This window comes from Mus caroli, chromosome 12, assembly GCF_900094665.2.
Source record: "Mus caroli chromosome 12, CAROLI_EIJ_v1.1, whole genome shotgun sequence".
Taxonomy (NCBI): Eukaryota; Metazoa; Chordata; class Mammalia; order Rodentia; family Muridae; genus Mus; species Mus caroli.
The window spans coordinates 105,815,151-105,833,621 of NC_034581.1; the positions used below are offsets into that span (position 1 = coordinate 105,815,151).

Genomic DNA, 18,471 nt, shown 5'->3' on the forward strand with positions numbered 1-18,471 from the left:
ATGTCAGGCATGGTAACACATGCCCTGACCAGCAGGAGACAGAGGCAGGCAGAGGCTCAAGGCCAGCCTGGTCTACATATCAAGTTCCAGGCCAGCCAGGACTACTTAGGGAAACCCCTACCTGAAAAGGCTAAAAAACAAAACCCAAACAAACAAAATAATTAATACCTGTATGTCTGAACTATAACAATAAAAACATGTTTAAACTGTTCAGCCAGGAGCCAACGATGGTATTTGAGTTTAGTTTTCCCATGATGGAGAATGAATCCAAATGACACACACATATACAATGTGACATATACAACGTGACATATACAATGTGACACACACATATACAATGTGACACACATTTATAATGCCAGAGTTTGAGAAGCTGAGGCAAGGGATCACAGGTCTGAGGCCTGCCAGGGCTACACAGACTGCTTCAAAAAAGGAAGAGGAGGAGGAGGAGGTGGAGAAAGCCGAGGCAGGAGGCGGCGGTGGCCCTGCAGTCCCAGATACTCTGAGGCTGAGGCTGGTGAACCCAGGTTAGGTACTAACATACCAAGACCACACACACCTCACGGTTGGAGGATTGGGACTGGGAAGGTGAGGGGTGACAAACACCAAACTGAAAAGGGAAGGAAGAAAGGAAATAACAAGGAAGTGTAAAAAAAAAAAAAAAAAACCCACACACTTGTAAGTCATATATCTGATAAGGAATTTGTGTCTATTTAGAATGTGGGAAAACTTTCATGGCTGACTGAAAGGCAAGATACCGCAGCACAGTTGAAAACCGTGTGAAGGATCAGAGTAAGTTCTCAGAAGCAATAAGCAAGTAGTCAGCACATACATGGAAAAAGAAAATCCCTATCTGTAAAGGAGCTCGCTCTGGGAACATCTACACACACACACACACACACACACACACACACACACACACACGGCTCCGGGCTCTCGGTGGGCAGTGGCTCCAGGCCCAGCCCTACCATCTGGACTCATCGGCAAGCAAGAGTCTGGAAGATCCAGCAACTGGAAGAGCTATAAACAAGGAAATGCACCTGAGGCCGCTGGACATAGCGCCACTGCTCACAGAGATGGGCAAGTACCAACTTGTGCTCCTAAGTTCAATTAAAACCGCAAAGCTCAAGACCATATTTAAAAGCCAAGTCCTGCTGGGCGTGGTGGCTGAGGCGGGAAGATGAGGAGTCCGTGCCAGCCTGGGATGCATGAATGAGATCCTCTCTCAAGCAAACGGAGCCCTTGCTACCTTCAGTGCTGGAGGGTCTCTGGCCAGCAGTCAGATCCTGAGCAGTGTGTAAAGCATGCCACAAGTCCATCTGTGACACTGACACACCGCACGAGGGGCCTCCAGTGCTTGGGGAAAGAGGAATGCAAGGAGGGCACCACACATTTCTATCCTCTCTGCTCCCTTAGAGCAGGCTGGAGATCCTGGCAGTGGCCCCTGGCAAAGCAGGCAGTCACAGCCTCTTAACACAGTCTACAATCTCTCCCAGTGGAAGGAGGGACCAGACTGGAGACAGGAAGAAGCAAGGCTTGCCACACATCCCCATAGCCTGTGTCTATGTGGTTCCTCAAGACGGGAGTTTCCCAGGAAGCTGCCCTGTAGCTCTTGGGTGAACCCCTGGCTAGCACAGGGAAGGTAAGGGGCTGGAGAGGGCAGAACCCTACCCCTTTCACTTCAAATTTCCCATCACAAGGAGGGAGAGCTCAGAGTAAAGCAGACGAGGTGCCTGGGAAGGTCAGATCAGACTGCGTGTGGTGTACAGGGAAGACAGTGAAGGGAAGCAGCTGCCAAAACCGGGTTCTGGGGATGCAACACACACTGCTGAAGCGCCTGTCCACAGACACAGTCTCCAGGCCAGGACATGGGCTCCATGGCCACCAACCCTATAGTAAGTGGGGCAGCATCTCCAATGGAAGCCTGTCAAGACAACGAGCTCCAAGCCCAGCTGAGTGGCTATGAATTCATTTGTTTATTGCTGGGGTTCCTTCTGGGCCGTAAAAGTTTTACGAGCTGGTAAAACTTCTGTGCAAATCCTGCAATGCTAACTGGACGGATGGTTTCAGTATTCAGCATAAACTATACTTCCCAAACTTGGTCATTGCCGGCCCCGCCGCACTCTGGTCTGCGCAGGCTCTCCTACTGTTCAATGTGAACATTTCCTTTCAAACACAGTGCTGCAGAATTCCTCAGGAAATAAGAAACAACCACGAATATTTCCACACCAACTTTTATTTTAAAAAAACACTCAAAGTCCATTTTATTGAGAATGTTTCTAAGACTGTAAATACAATCCTCTAAGTAAAGTTTCATGCCATCAACAAGAACTACTGCACTAGGAAAAAAATAACTGTCAAGAAAAGAGGAATGCAGGGCCGGAGAGACTGCTCAGCCGTGAAAGGCCAGGCTCACAACTGAAAGTGTAAGGAAAGGGGGTGGAGATGAACCAGACTCTAAGCCACAGCATGTGAGTTCTAACTCACACTACAAGCAGCCGGCCTTGAGACGCTACTGCAGAAGAAACTAACCAGCCGGGTTCCAGTACATAAGAATGGCACCAAGGGGTGCCAGAAATAAGTTTTCTACCCAATCCACTGCAAATTGTGCAGCCAAGGACTGTCAACCTTCACATTCTGGTGTCAGCAAAGAGTCATGTCTAGAGGAAACCAGACATCAGAGAAGACAGCTCTGAAATTCTAATCATTACCCTCAGAAAGAGCGTTTAGGAAACTCTACCACCCACCTCGGCAACCACATGGCCACCAAGCAGGATCTCGTGTTAGTTATAGGTGCACAGTATGAGCAATGTAGGTACACACTGTTTATATAGACACACACATATCACGACTCCAACAAAATATCAAAACCAGAATCCAAGAAAAAGGGACCACACGAGAGCAGCAGTGCCGAGAGTGACTCGGCAGCAGTGAAGAAAGCCAGGTCGCTCACTCGCTCGCTCACACGTTCACACGTACGCACGCACGCACGCACGCACGCACGCACGCACGCACCTGCCCAAGGAAGTCTACCCGCCTGTCCCCTTGCTGCATGTAGCCATGAGACTTGGGCTTTACATGGCTAATGCTTTGGTCATGGCAGCTGTCAGAAAAGTTATTCACTGGTTTTCAATTTTTTAAACCTACATAAAGGTTTCTATTTCCCCAACATCCCCATTCCCGAACCACCAAAGAGAGAAAGAGAGGAAGAAAGACTTCACTATAGTCACACACGTAAAGGTCAGGAACTGATGAAGACCTCCAGCTCAAATTATAGTAAAAGACATAAAGATTAAATAATCTTTAGATAATTCATGATCATAAACCAGAAATTAAGAAAACGATGTTTCTAAGAGAAAATTATTCATCAAAATCAGCTTTAAAAAAGAGAGAGACAGGCTGGTCATGGTGGTGCACGCCTTTAATCCCAGCACTCAGGAGGCAGAGGTAGGCGGATTTCTGAGTTCGAGGCCAGCCTGGTCTACAAAGTGAGTTCCAGGACAGCCAGGGCTATACAGAGAAACCCTGTCTCAAAAAACNAAAAAAAAAAAAAAAAACCACAAAACAAAAAAACAAAAAAGAGAGAGACAGCAGGATGTGGGGACTCAGGATCCCAGCACTCGGGTGGCAGAGGCAGATGTCGCTGGGTTCAAGAACAGTCCAAACTATATAGTGAGATCCTGTCTTGTCCCCTACCCCTCCAAAAAAAAAAAAAAAAAAGAAAAGAAAAGAAAAAAAAAACCCTCCAAAACACACACACACACACACACACACACACACACACACGATAAAACAGGTACCAGAAAGATGGCTCAGTGGTCAAGAACACGTGCTGCTCTCACAGGGGACTTGAACTCGAGCATATAAACACACAAAGATTGTTAATTACATTTTTAAAAAGAATACCATTTCTTCCAATTCATGAAAGAAAGAAAGAAAGAAAGAAAGAAAGAAAGAAAGAAAGAAAAGAAAAGAAAAGAAAAAAGTCAGAAAGCAAGCAGGCAAGAAGGAACGCCTCTTACTGCTTGAGACCAAAATAACCCGGTACAAAACCAAGCATGCAGTGTGGAAACTAGACCCATTACCTCTTATGAATGCAAACACAGAAATCCTCAATAAAACAGTACCAACAAACTAACTCCACTGACACAAAAAGTGAGGACCACACCGGGTGAGACTCAACCCACAGCGGTCAGGCTGGCTCTGCTTCTAATGCAGGGCGTACAACGTAAGCTCCCGGGGAGGAAGGCTGCAGGGCGACCTCAATACCAACAGAAAAGGCACGGAGCAGACCCAATGACTCTGATCACACAGACTTGCTCTACAGACTAGAGTCAGAAGAGTTCACAGCCCCACAGGACGTCCAGGGAAAGCCCGTGGCTAACAGCACGCTCTCTGGCGAGGACTGGATGCTCCCAAGGCCACCTCGAACACAAGCAGAGCTACTGTGGCTCCTCTACCTCAGTGTTCTAGGTCCCTAGAACAATTATTCCACAGAGAAAGAAACTGGACCCAAACTGCAGAGGCAAATCTCCTTCTCAGCACTTGGTGGGGGGTGGGGGTGGGGGAGGTGTCTCTCCAAGGGTTGGGGGGGGGGGATTGTTTTGCTTTGCTTTGTTTCTGAACAAAGGTCTCACTACATAGAACAGGCTGGCCCAGAGTTTGCAGGGCTGCTGCCTCAGCTTTGCAGATTAAAAATTCTTAGCACCAGAGGTTGGAGAGATGGCTTGGTGGTTTAAGGCACAAACTACTCTTTAAAGGACCTTCAATTCCCAGCACCCATGCAGCAGCTCACAACTGTCTGCAGCTCCAGACCCAAGGGGATTCAATGCCCTCTTCTGGTCTCGATGGGCACTGCATGTACGTACACAGTACACAGGCAGTCACTCATATATATATATATATATATAATCTATTATATTATAGATATATAATCTATTTCTGTTAATCTTTTAGTTGTTGTTTCAGGGTCTCTTTACATAGCTCTGGCTGTCCTGGAACTCATTCCAAGCTGGCCTCAAACTCACAAAGCTTCCTCTTTGTCTCTGCCTCCCAGGTGCCGCGACTTAAGAAATGTCACAGTCAGCCAGAAGTGGTGGTGTGTGCCTTTAATTCCAGCACTTGACAGGCAGAAGCAGGTGGATTTTTCTCTGAGTTGAGGGCCAGCCTAGTCTACAGAGTGAGTTTCCCACCACCCAGGACTATGTATAGAGATCCTGTCTCAAAAAACAAAACAGGGCTGGCGCGGGAGAATTGTAGGTTCACAGACAGCTGGGACGACATAAGGGGACCATGTCTAAAACCAAACTGAGCAACAAAGAAAAGGAAGGGGAAGAAGGAGAAAGCGGAAGGCGGGAGGCAGGAGACGGCAGAGGAGACACAAAGGAGAAATGGTGTGAAACTCTGTGACCTTGGACTTGGCAATGACTCCTTAGCTGTGAAACTAAAAGCAACGGAAGAAAACTAAGTTGGACTTCATCAAAATTACTCTTGTGCTTCAGAGGACAACATGAAGAAAGGAAGCTGAAGCCCCAGAGACTGGGAGCAAACTGTGTGTTTAATATGAGACTTGTATCCTATAAACAACTCAAAACTCAACATTGAAAACAAAACTGATACAATTTTAAATAGAACTTGAATATTTTTTTTAAAAAGACAAATAGTCAACAGACAGGAAAAGGTGTTCAACAAGAGCCACTAAGAAGCAGCAAGGCCATCAACAGTGAGGACTCTGCCCACAGGGACGAGCAGCAGTCAGAGCAGGCAGGAGACGCCGTGGCCTCTGCCGTGGAGGGCAATCTGTAGTTCCTCAAAACACAGACACAGAGCTGCCACCTCTGCCATCTCTAACCCCGAGAGGAATGAAAACGCGTGTCCATCCACACAAGAATTGTACACAGCTATCTTATCATTCCTAACAGCCAGTGGAAGCCCAAATGTGCACCAACTGATGAATGGATAAACCAAGTATAAACCTGCTGTATGACAGATGGAGCAGTGCTCGGTGACGAACAGGAGTGAACAGAGACGCACACGGCACAGCCTTGGCGGAACCCTGAAGACACGCCAGTGAGAAACAAGCGAGGCAAGCTGAGTCAGGAGGTTCACCACGAGTGCAATATCAGCAGAGACACAGAGGAAGCCCCTTGGTGGAGCAGGAGTACCACAGTGTAGACAAACATGTATGGGAGTGGCTTGGTGGCCGCTCAGAGCTAAGGTAGCAGCCGGGCACCATTGGCCCACGCGGGGTTTCTCTGTGAGGCAGTCAAATGTTCTGCAGGTAGATGGGCAGATGTACAACTAAAACCGGTGAGCTGCTGTACACCTGGAGTTCTTTGGGTTTTCTGGCGTATGCTTGTGGGGTGTGTGTGTGTGTGTGCACAGTGTATACACAAGTGCCTGAAACCAGTGTGTAAGCAAGGGTCCGCCAAGGCTCGAGTGGGTCACACCACACTCAATCCCTCTCCACTCTATTTTCTGAGGCAGGGTCTCTCACAACCTGGAGCTCACCACTGGCTTGGCTAACTAGGCAGCCAGTGCCCCCACACCAGCCTCCTGATCCTCCTGTCACCATCTCCCAGCTCTGAGATTAGAGTGTGCACCATCCTACACAGCTTCATTAAAAACAAAAACAAACAAACAAACAAAAAAACCCTGTTACTAACAATCTAGGCATTACAGGTAGGACAATCCTGTAATCCCAGCACTAAGGTAACTGAAGCAGGATCACTGTAGAGCAGATAGGAGCCCACCAAGACCCTATTTCACACACACACACACACACACACACACACACTCACACTCATTCATGAAGGAAGACACCTTTCCACTAAAACAATCAGCTGTATAATTCAATTTGCATTTCAATTTATGAAAGGCTTCCAGTTTTAATTGAAATCCTCTTAAAATATTTCACAAGGGCTATCTAAACTTCATTAACATAAGTCTTGCTTTCTAAAAAAAAAAAAAAAAAAAAAAAACCTATTCCTTGTGGGGGACTGCACCTGGGTTCATCATTTGGTCATGGAAAGCCATCCTGGTACTTGACTTGAGGAATAGTTAGACACCATCTATACATCAGTGAAATGTTCTCTGATGCTCTAAGTGGCCAGGCTGGAAAAGAACATCCCCAAAGGCCTCCCTGCCTGCTGCTTCCATGGTACCTCTTCATGTTTCCTCAACACTGCCCAGATTAACTTTTAAAAGGATTTATGTATTCATGTATTTTATGTATGAGTGCTCTGTCTTCAGTGCACACCAGAAGAGGGCATTGGATTCCTTTACAGATGGTCATGAGCCACCATGTGGTAAACTGGAAGAGCAGTCAAAAGAACTGAGCCATCTCTCCAGCCCCAAGATTAATTGTAACTGTACATCAAAAGGCTGTCTTGTTAATATAATATACTTAAACAAATTCAAAGATTTGATTTCAAATATTTTGGGTTAAAAACATCCGTGTGTGAGTGAGCTGCAGAATTGCTTCATGGAGGGTGTGGTGGCGCGTGCCCTGGAAGGCAGAGGCAGGTGGATCTCTGAGTCAGAGCCCAGCCTGGTCTATATGATGACTTCTAACCCTGCAAAGGATGAATAGTGAGACTCTGTCTTAACAGAACAGATACAGCAAAAGGATTGCTATTTATCAATCACTTATAAAATTAGCACCTTTCTCAGTAGCAATCACTATAAAATGGCATTGGGCGGGCTGGCAAGATGGCTCAGCAGGTAAGAGCACTGACTGCTCTTCCAAAGGTCCTGGGTTCAAATCCCAGCAACCACATGGTGGTTCACAACCACCTGTAATGAGGTCTGACGCCCTCTTCTGGTGTGTCTGAAGTCAGCTACAGTGCACTTATGTATAATAATAAATAAATCTTTGGGCTGGAGCAAGCAGGGACTGAGTGAGCAGAATTTACCAGAGCAAGCAGAGATCCTAAAAATTCAATTCCCAACAACCACATGAAGGCTCACAACCATCTGTACACAACCAGGCTGTACTCACATACATAAAATAAATCTTTTTTAAAAATGGCATTGGGAATTAAAAATATGGTATGTGTTAAAAAATATTCAGCGTGCAGACTCCAATTCCTTACACAGAACAGCGGGGCTCGGTTCCTTCAGTTCACATTTGTTCTGTCAAGGGTGATGTGCCACAGAACCACAGCCTTGCAAGCATGGTGGCTGTGGGGAAGGGGGACCCACTGACCTTCTCAGTTCACTTCTGTGAAACCCGAGTGAAAACTCTCAAGGTTTTGTGCAGTGAGAACTTTCCCTCTTGTTTACTTCCAAGTGACTTCTTCCTCCATACCAGAAGTTCAGGAACTAAACAAACTCAGCTCCATGTCATTTCAAGACAGTTCACATGCAACTGCTGTGCCACAAAGAGCAGCCTTGAGCCCCTTCTGGTCATCCTGGCCACGCCCTGGAGGAGGCGGGCACTGTGGGGAACCCCTCTCAGGCTTACCCTCTCCTCCATCCCTCTCAGCCGGTCTCTGTCTGTAGCGTAGGCTGGACTCCCTACCTCTGCCCCCTCCTTAACGCCACCCAGATCCCTTTCAAGAAAACTGAAACATAGAAACTGAAACAGCAAATGTATCCAGATCAAAGGAAAGAGTAAGCCCAGGCCTCGGCAGCCACGTGTGCAGGGCCACAGAACACAGCACGCCCTTCACCTACACACTAAGGTCTCTACCCCAATCAGTCTCAAAGACCAACTGAGCCGCAGGAGTTGTGTTTTGCTCAGCAACTCAGGGCTGGTACATCCCAGGTCCTTCCTAATACTTTGTGGAGTTGCGTATACAGCTCAATGGTGCAGCGTTAGTATAGTCTGCATAAAGCTCCGTGTTCAATCCCGAGCCCTGACAAAATAGATACCTGGAATGAAAGATGAGACACAACAGCGGCCTGCGCAGCTCTGTGGTGGGGAAAGCAACCAGACAAGCGGCCTCTAATGTAGCAGGGCTGCAGACCTGAAACCTGTGTGTGCACTGGAGGGGAGAGGCAGGTGAGAGCGGGTGAAGGAAGGGCAGTACCACGGCAGAGCTGAGGGGCAGAGGCAGGAGACAGGCCCGACAGGAGACTGTGGAAGCCGCTCTTCCTCAGCCGACCCTAGCTCACCTCCACCTCACCACACCTTCCTAGCTACTGCAGCCAAGCCCACTCTGCCACCTTACAGAGACTGGAAATTTCTCCTTGGGGAAACTTTCAAGACCAAGAGAAAAAAACTACGATACCAAACTACCAGTTCTGGACTGTCAATCACACTTATGGGGCCACGTCTTTCTTGTCTTTCTTTCCTTTCCTTCCTTCTTCCCTTCCTTCCTTTCTAAGATTTTTTATTGGGCTAGGCATGGTAGCCCATGCCTTCAATCCCAGCACTTGGGAGGCAGAGGCAAGAGGATCTCTGTAAGTTTGAGGCCAGCTTGGTCTACAAAGTGAGTTCGAGGACAGCCAGGGTCACTATACAGAGAAACCCTGTCTTTGAAAGAAAAAAAAGAAAGAAAGAAAAATTTTATTTATATGTGATTGTATGAGTACAAGCCACAGGTGTCTAAATAGGCCAGAAAAGAACAGGAGATCCTTTGGAGCCGAAGTTACAGGCACTTGCGGGCCATCCTTTAGATGCTGGAAGCCAAACTGGAGCCCCCTGGAAATATAGGAAGTTCTCTCTATATTGGGTGTCTCTGTAGCCCCCACCCTGCCACATCCTATTTCATAAAAGTCAGGTAAACGCTTCCAGTGTGATGGTGATACAGAGTTCCAATCAGAAACACACAGTCAGAAAGACAGTCCAAAGCACCAGATGTGGAAACAGCGCTTCCAAAGACCCCAGTCGGTGGGCAACCCCGCAACACAGAAAGACCTGTCTTAGGATGGGAGGCAGGAAGGAGGAGCGGAGGTGGGGGGAGGGGCTCAGTGCGTAAGGTGCGCCCTGTGCAAGCCAGAGGACCTACTCAGATCGCAGCCTCCACGTAAAAGCTGCCCTGGTGTCTGTAACCCGGTGCTGGGGGAACAGATACAGGTGTGTCCCCAGAGCTCACTGGCCAGCTAGCCTAGCAGTCTGTGAGTTTCAGGTTCGGTCAAGAGGCAGTCTGAAAAGATAAGGTAGAGAAGATAGCCAATGTCTACCTGTGTCCTCTACACAGGCATGCTCACATACGTATACCGCCCACAGACACACAAGTACATATACCACACAGAAAGAAACTAGAATGAAAGAAGAAAATGTCTGAGCATAAATATGTGCATAAGTCAATTAAAACACAGAAACACATTTAAAAGCTTTCGCCATCATAAAACAAAGATGCTATCAAAGAAATGCTAAAGAACATGAACACCTAGCCAGGAGTGGGCACCATGGAAACAGGCTGCAAAGGACTAAGAGACGCAACTGAACGTCTTCGCTCAGATGCACATAATGGAGAACCCAGGAACAGAGAGCCAGAGAGCCACAGTCCCTCAGAGGCGAAGGATCCACGGTACCCACCAGACAACACTTCACAACTCTGCACATCCCTGAGCCTCCAGATCCAAAGGGTCACACCTAGGCCGCAGAGCCTCAGTGGACCAGCAACAGAAGCACTCTGGGAGCAGAGGCAGGAGGGATACTTCACACAGCTCAGGGAAGTCCTTTCCAGCCTCTCAGCCCACGCCCAGCCACACTGTCATCCCAGCTGGGAGGGGGGAAAACATTTTTAAGCAGATCAAATTTCAAACATTTACCTCTGATGAACTCTCACTCTCTCTCAGGAAGCTACTAAAAACAAAACAAAACAAAACAAAAACCCCACTCCTTTAAAGGGAAAAGACACACAAAATCCAGGGAGAATGAATGAAGGAGAGAAACAAAAGCAAGCCCCACTAAAGCCAGGTGTGCAGTGCACTGGGAGCAGGCGAGCACACGAGAATGCAGAAGGATGAGGCCAGCCTTGGGCAGCTGTATCAAGTCCCAGGCCAATCTCAAATCTTCCCCCACCTCCTTCCTAAGAGAGAGAAAGCCCATTAGAAGTTAAAAGAAATCGATGGATAGCAGAAACCCAGAGAAACAACCTCAAATGAAGCAGAAAACATGGAAGGCTCTAGAAGACACAGGAATGGTAGACTCCGTGAGGCATGTGACTATACCGGTGTTCTGTGTTAAAAAAACTCTTACAGAGCCAGGCATGGTGGTGCCAGCCTTTAGTGCCAGCACTCTGGATGCAGAGGCGGGAGGAGTTCTGTGAGTTCAAGGTCAGCCTGGGTTCCACAGCCAGCTCAGAGATAGCCAGGGCCACACAGTGGATGAGATCTTGTTTCAATTAAGTTAAAAAAAAAAAAAATGAAATAAGTAACAACCTAGTGTGAAATTCAGATCTGTTCACTGAGACTTAAGCCAAAGACAAACAATGTACTCTAATCACATAAGCCCGACACACAAGGGGTCCAACTGAACTTTCTAGGTTAGCTGTGATAATCTTCACCTATTGGAAAGAACGGCAACACTGAATTATCAAGGCAAGCCAAATTATGTAGCAGTATTTGGAAAAAGACAGAAGACAAAGGCTGTCTCCAGGGCTGGCGGTGGAGGATGCTGAGGCCACCCGGACAGACAGGTGGTACCAAAGGGAGGAGTCAGAGGAGGCCATGACAAGTGTGTTGTGCAAGAGGGGAGGAGCCAGAAACTGCTAATAACAGAGCAGCCAGCACGCAAGGCTTCTCCACAGTGATATCGCCACCCTACTGCCCAAGACAGGAAGGGCTGCAGCTGAGAGGGGTCGAGATCCGAGAGTTTTAATGTGTATCTGTGCCCTACACATGTGGCAGTACCCTCAGAGGCCAGAAGGGGGCGTCGGGTCTGCTGGGGAGCTGGAATTTACAGGTGGTTATTATAGGCCACCATGTGGATGGCTGGGAATAAAACCCAGGTCTTCTAGAAAACCAGCCAGTGCTCTCAACCACTGAGCCATCTCATCTCTTTAGCCTCCTGGCCACTTCTAAGAACCTGTTGTCCTACTAGCCCTGGACCATGACACGCCAATTTAAGGTGACAGTGAATGCGGCCTTAGCTTTACATCTCGCTGTTCCTCTCCACGCAAGGCAGTGTGGTGTGATCCTGACTTACAGGCAGATAAAAGTCACGGCCTGAGGCAGAGGCAGCAAAGGCCTGCTGTTTTGTTTCAATTCCATGGCTCCACGTAAATGTGCCACAGTGATGAAGGTAAATTTAAATGTACAGAAAAATCACTCCAACATGTTTAACAGAAATGCTGTTAAATTTAACTACCAGAACTAGGATTACTCAGACCCCTTTTAGGTCCACTCTGAACTCTAGCGCTGGGCTGCGGGTTTAGAAAGGCACCATTATAAAGACGGGCAGGAGTTTCTAATGGAAAAAGCAGTGAATGAAAACCAGAGTGAGCCTGGCGGGAGACAGTGGGGCGTGGATCTCTTGTGAGTTCAAGGTCAGCCTGGTCTACAAAGCGAATTTCAGGGCAGCCAGGGATGTTACACAGAAAAGCCCTGAAAGAAAGGCAGGCAGGTAGTCTGAAACTGATCCTGCCAAGGGTATGATTGAACACGGGGAAAGCACCCACTTACATCTGGGGATCAAGAGCTTTAGTTAGGCCGGTGCTAAAGGAGACCCAAAGAAAAAGCCAAAAATCAACCAGCCACAGGCAGCCAGGAAGACCAAAGATGGCTGTGGAAGAGACACACATGGAAAGATGTTGCCTCAGAATTTAAGGAAAAGTTTAGAACCAGTTTACTAAGGGAGAGAGGATCATGGATGATAGGAATCCCGGGTTCAATGGTGTTAGAAATCACCTGAGTGGTGAAGCTTCCTTCACAAGTTTGCCAAAGGGGCTCCAATCCAAGGACAGAATTTGAATGAAATAATTCAAAATTTCTGAATTTTCAACACATTCCTAAGAACAGAAAAAAAATCCAAAGTTCCTTATAACCTTTTCTTGGACAGTGCTCATCTAAAAACAACTGCTGACTACCCACCAACCAATGACACAAACCAAAAACTAGTGGTCAACACAGACTTGTTTAAAACCAAACCCAGAGAATGACCTCTACTTCGTAGGTGCCTGTTCTGTTTATACATACAAGGTTTTCGGGTAGATTTTTAAATTTTAAAAATTGTGAAAAAAATTCCTATGTGGGGGTTGAGAAGATAGCCTCTTCCAAAACAAGAAAGAGAACTGTCTTAAATATAATCACACGGTCAAAACACTCAGGACTTCCTGCTGAGAAGACCGAGTTCCTCAGTTTCCCGGTCTGGACTTCCTCAGTAAGGAGGGCAAGCTCAGGCACTCGCTGAGGAAACCTTAAGGCCCTGTTGCTACACACTATCCTAGGATCTGAGAATAAAACCTCAGGTACAGCTGGCCTGAAGACCTGCGTCTGGGATTCCAGGCCTGGAGACAGAGGCCAGAGATTAAAAGTTCAAGGTCATCTCTGGCTACTTAGAATTCTAGGGCAGTCTAGATTACATACAACTCTGCCTCAAAATAAATAAATAAAAGTTAAAAGTTCGCCAGGGCCAGTGAGATGGCTCAAAGGGTAGTAGGGGCACTTTCTACCAAGTCCGTATTTACTTTCTAGAGCCCAGAGAGATTCATGCACACACAAGCACAGTCCTCTGACACCACACATGCACAGAGGTACACTCACCATCCACACACAAAGTAACATTCTTTTTTTTTTTTTTTTTGGTTTTTCGAGACAGGGTTTCTCTTTATAGCTCTGGCTGTCCTGGAGCTCACTTTGTAGACCAGGCTGGCCTCGAACTCAGAAATCCGCCTGCCTCTGCCTCCCGAGTGCTGGGATTAAAGGCGTGCGCCACCACACCACGCCCGGCATACAAAGTAACATTCTTTAAAAATAAGTAAATTAGCTGGGCACCCTGACTGAGAACTCTTCAACTGCAATTCTGTGTTTGGAAATGTAAGGCACACGCTGCTGTCGGCTCGCTTTTCAGTCCTCACAGTGGTACGAGGACACCGAGCAGGACCAGACTGGTCTGTTAATGTTTAATTTGTTTCCACTGTCTATCTCATGTCCTGCGCTCAGTGTCGGTGAGCACGGTTAAGGAGCTACTTATAAAATAGAAATTATGTTAGGCTATGTTTTTATCACACAACCTCCAGCACTTCCTTCTAATTTAGAGCCCATTAAAAGATCTGTTTCCAAAATCTATAAATTTAAAAAGTATCTTCATGCTCCACAGACAACGTATCCGCAGAAAACATAAGCCACTTGGCATTTTGAGATACTTAGTGCCATCCAGTCTTAGAACGTATGGTCACGCTGGTGGTGAGAAAGAGCATTTAGAGCGATGGGTGAAGTGACTTAAAAGTGCTGGCCACCAAGCCTGTCCACCATGCTCAGGACGCTCATGGCAGAGAGCGCCCACTCCCACTAGATGCCACACATGCACTACAGTACACATGCCTGTGCACACACAGATTTTTCTTTTTTTTAAGCAGCTTGAGAGATGACTCAGATATAAAGAGCACTGGCTGCTCTTCTAGAGGACCCAGGTTCAATTCCAGGCACCCAAGGAACAACTCACAACTGTCTGCAAAGCCAGCCCCAGGGCTTCGGATACCCTTTTCTGGCCTCTGAGGGTACTGCAGTGCACAGGGCACGTGTATGTGCACACAGGGGAAACACTCATGCATGAAAAAGTAAGAAGAAAAATGTTATTAAAGAAAGAAAAAACCTGCTTGCTAGGAGTAATGTCACATACCTTCAGTCCCAGCCCTCAGGAGGCAGAGGCAGGCAGACCTCTGAGTTCAACCTTGTCTACACAGAGGAAACCCTGTCTTGAATAAACAAAAGAAAGAAGAGAAGGAAGAGGAGGAGGAAGAAGAAGAGGAGGAGGAGAAGAAAGAGGGGAGAAAGCTACAAGGAATTAACCAAAAGGATAAAAAAAGCTTCCCTCTATTCATTAAAGGGTTAAACACCCCAAGAGAAGATGCCCAGGACAGAGGCCTGCACTGGGGCCAGCTGGGGTTTCAAGCAGAGATGCTTTTAAAGATTACACTGGAGCTATGAAAAAACCTCCGTATGTGAAAACACATTTTCACAGAGAGAAAAAGACAAAGAGAAAAGACAGCACGTTTGGGGTGTCTATATTTATTACCATTTGCCAGTGGAAACTTTAAAGTGTTTCATACGCTGCGCTTCAAACAGCTTCTAATTTACATTTTAAGAAACACACATACAAGGCTCGGTATTTCCAACTTTTAATCACGGTCTGGAATTTCACGGAGGAAACCAATCAGATGATAAACATAACCAAAGGCAAGGTGAGGACCGCCCTGCAGTGCCGCATCCAACACAAACTCGGCGGCCACAGGGAACCGGGAAAGACCTTTCAACTTAGAAACTTTTTATTACTTTTATTTTCCAAGAGACTTGACAAGACCTGTGTGGTGACAAACTGGCTCTCAGAGACTTCCAAACAGGCGGAATGAAGTCAGGTTATTGCTCTAGAATGGTCTTATTGAGAAGAGCGTTCTTTGTCTTGTCACCAAACACCTACACAGTGACTACACATGTGTCTTTACTGGTAGCACACCACTTTAAGGTTAGCACACAGGGACATATGTAAGAGGGTCTGGCAGTCTAAACAGTGGTACTATTTCATTAAAATTTTATCTTGTGTTTAAGACCATTCTGTTCTATAATTTGGTTTTTGTTGTTCAGGGACACTCTCTCTTAGATACCCCATGCTGGGCTTCAAAGTCACAATATAGCTGAGGCTAACCTTCAATACTTAGCCTCCTGTCTCTGCCTCCCAAATGCCGGGATTACAGCTGGGTGCCATCACAGCTGGGCTGCTCATAATTAAAAGCTTAGAGTAGGAACTAAGAGGATAATTTATTTGTAATCACAATTTCCAAGAGACAAAACACAATTTTAAAACTATGTCTACACTACAGCACACAGCTTCTGTTTAGTTTTGGAAAGGTCAAACATTACAAAATCTGCCCTCCCTCTCCTCATGCAGAGCAGAGCAAGCACCCAGCCTTCTGACACATCCAGTCCTGGAGCTTCCCAGGTCGCAGGCCAGAAGACACCCGGACCACACCTCCTGAGAGAAATGGGCCTTCCTCCTCAGCTCTCACTGCGTATCTATCCCTCACGCTGGGCATCCAGCTGAACCTGACTGCAGAACTGCCTCGATCTCAAGATCCAGTGCTAAGAATGGCAAACCCAATGTTGAGAAGTCTCAGATTGCAGCGTGCACTAAAGACCTCACTTTCAAAGCAACTCTGAAGTCAGTTCACTATCCAACTGGAAATCGTGTCACTGCTAAGTCTCCAGAGAGCCAGAGCTCTCAAGGAAGGGCTCAGTCCTCTGTGTGACCAAGGGCAGAGAGAGGCCCCTCACAACAAAGCCCCCACACCTCCCCTAGCTGCTCTCAAGCATCTGCAGAAACATCTCACGGAATAGCAACCAGACAGAAGCCCTCTAAAACTGAGGGATACTCAAGTTCTACACACAGCTCTAGATTTCGGTCCACATCGTTCGAGGAGGAGGCCTGCATGTGGAACACATTTGTTTCCTCGTGTAAATATCAACCTTATCTGTCCCGAAGATTAGAAATGACTGGTTCAAACTGCACAGTCTTAGCCCAATGACGAAAGCAAACAAGGGCAAGATTTACAGAGCTGGACCTGAACCTAAATCACACTTCCTCCTCCTTAGTCCTTGTGAGGGAACTGAGGGTCTTAAGGGGAAATTACTGTCCGGGTTGGTTGAAACCTTACACTGTAGCCTGTCTTGGGAACTGTCAATGAATGGCTTAATCAAGCATTCGTCCTAATAAAGCACAATGGATCATCCAATCTATGATTACTGCATTAGATCCCTAGATGAACCGAATACCCAAGATCAGATGTATAAGTTTTTAAGTGACAGTTCTAGCTGTCACACATACCCCGAAATATCTCCAGTCTGACACAGTTACAATTCGGGAGTCGGGGGTTGGGGGGGGGTTGGGTTCTTGTATTTTATATAAAACCTTTAACATTTAAAAATTGCTCGGACGTGCTAAAAGAAAGGGATATTCAAGCCGTGGACATCAAGGGGAGATGGACAGGCTGTCACCTGGGTGGAGTCCTAGGGGCTGGGCTGTGGGACGATGCCTTCAGAAGGCCCACCGAGCAGGGGCGGGTGGTGAGGAGGTGCAAAAGGCACAGAGGCTGCCCTCCCACCCGGCAGAGTCTAGGGCTGGGAGGGGTAGCTCCAGGCTCGACTCTGGACCCCAAAGGCTAGTCCAGGGCGGGGGCAGGGCGGATATCCCAGGGAGCGCTGCAGGAAATGATATCCAGACTGGGAGGGTGGGTCTAGGAAGCGGCCAGGGCGATGGCCGGGAGTGGGGGGAGTGCGAACGGAGGATGTGGCTCCGGAGCGCAGAACCAGGGAGGCCCGGCGCGGGTGCGAGCAATGAGAGGCGCAGGGGGGCGAGCGGCACCTTACTCACCCCACTCGAGGAACTCCGCCACATACTTGTCGCGGCGCAGCGCCGAGTGGCTGCACTCGGTGTAAAGGCACACCAGCACGTCCAGCAGCGTCTCCACGCTCAGGGAGCTCTCGTTGCGCCACGGCCCGTCCAGGAGCAGCTGCTCCAGCTTCTTGAGCCGCACCTTGGCCGACATGGTGCCGCGCGGCCCGCTCCCCACGCGCCGGCCTCTCTCCGTCCGTGCGCCCCGGCGTCAGAGCCAGCACTCCCCGGCCCGGCGGCCGCGCACCCCGGCGTCCAGTAGCCGCACAGTCCTTGTCGTCGCAGCCCGGCCTAGGCCGACATCTTGGGCTCCGTCCCGGCGGCACCGAGTCTGGGGCACCGGGCCCCGCGGGTCCATGGGCCGGTCTCCTCCCCTAGGCGCCGCCCGCACGCCGTCCCCGCCCTCGGCGCCTGGCCGCGCCCTCGCGCGCGCCGTCACCGACCCGGACCGCGGCGGAGCCCAGCACCGCGTACACCCGGCCGGCGCCCGAGCCCCGACCTCAGCCCGGCCCGCCGCCCAGCCCGCGACCTGCAAGCCAACCAGGGCGCGGCCAGCGCGGCGCAGCCAACCACCGCGGGGCCGACCGCCGCCGCGCTGACCTCAGCGCGACGCCCCGCCCTCGGCCCGCGGCAATCCGCCGCTCTTTGGGCCTCGCGGTTCGCCGTAGGGACGGTGTGGGGCGGGGTACCCAGTGCGAAACCGAGATTGCGGGTGGCGCACGCGCACAGGAGCGCGGGCGGGGCGCCGAGCCGCGCTGTGTGCGCCCTGGGTTCCATAGTTCGGCTCTGCTCCCGGGCCTCGGGACTGACCCTCGTGGCCTAGCGAGGCAGCTGTCCGGCACGGCCCCGGGGTCATTACTGCTGGGTTTCGATTGAGCTCCTCTGAGCTGTGAACCGACAGTGCTCTGGGTCCGAGTGCGCACGGGAGACGCGGGCGGGGCACCTGCCGGGAGGCTCCGGGGTCGGCTGGA

The 18,471-nt window shown here is 48.8% G+C and overlaps 1 protein-coding gene across 2 annotated transcripts in view; it reads right to left on the minus strand.

The window, feature by feature from the left end:
• Cdc42bpb (CDC42 binding protein kinase beta) overlaps nt 1–18,101 on the minus strand; it is an 84,013-nt gene extending 65,912 nt beyond the window's left edge. The window contains exon 1 of one of the 2 annotated variants that reach the window (XM_021179544.1): nt 17,480–18,101. In XM_021179544.1, coding sequence (XP_021035203.1) covers nt 17,480–17,654 — 175 coding nt within the window. In that variant the 5' untranslated portion in view covers nt 17,655–18,101. The remainder of the gene's footprint in view (nt 1–17,479) is intronic. The other variant, XM_029484324.1, reaches the window with a different exon arrangement.
• Nucleotides 18,102–18,471: the final 370 nt, after the last annotated feature.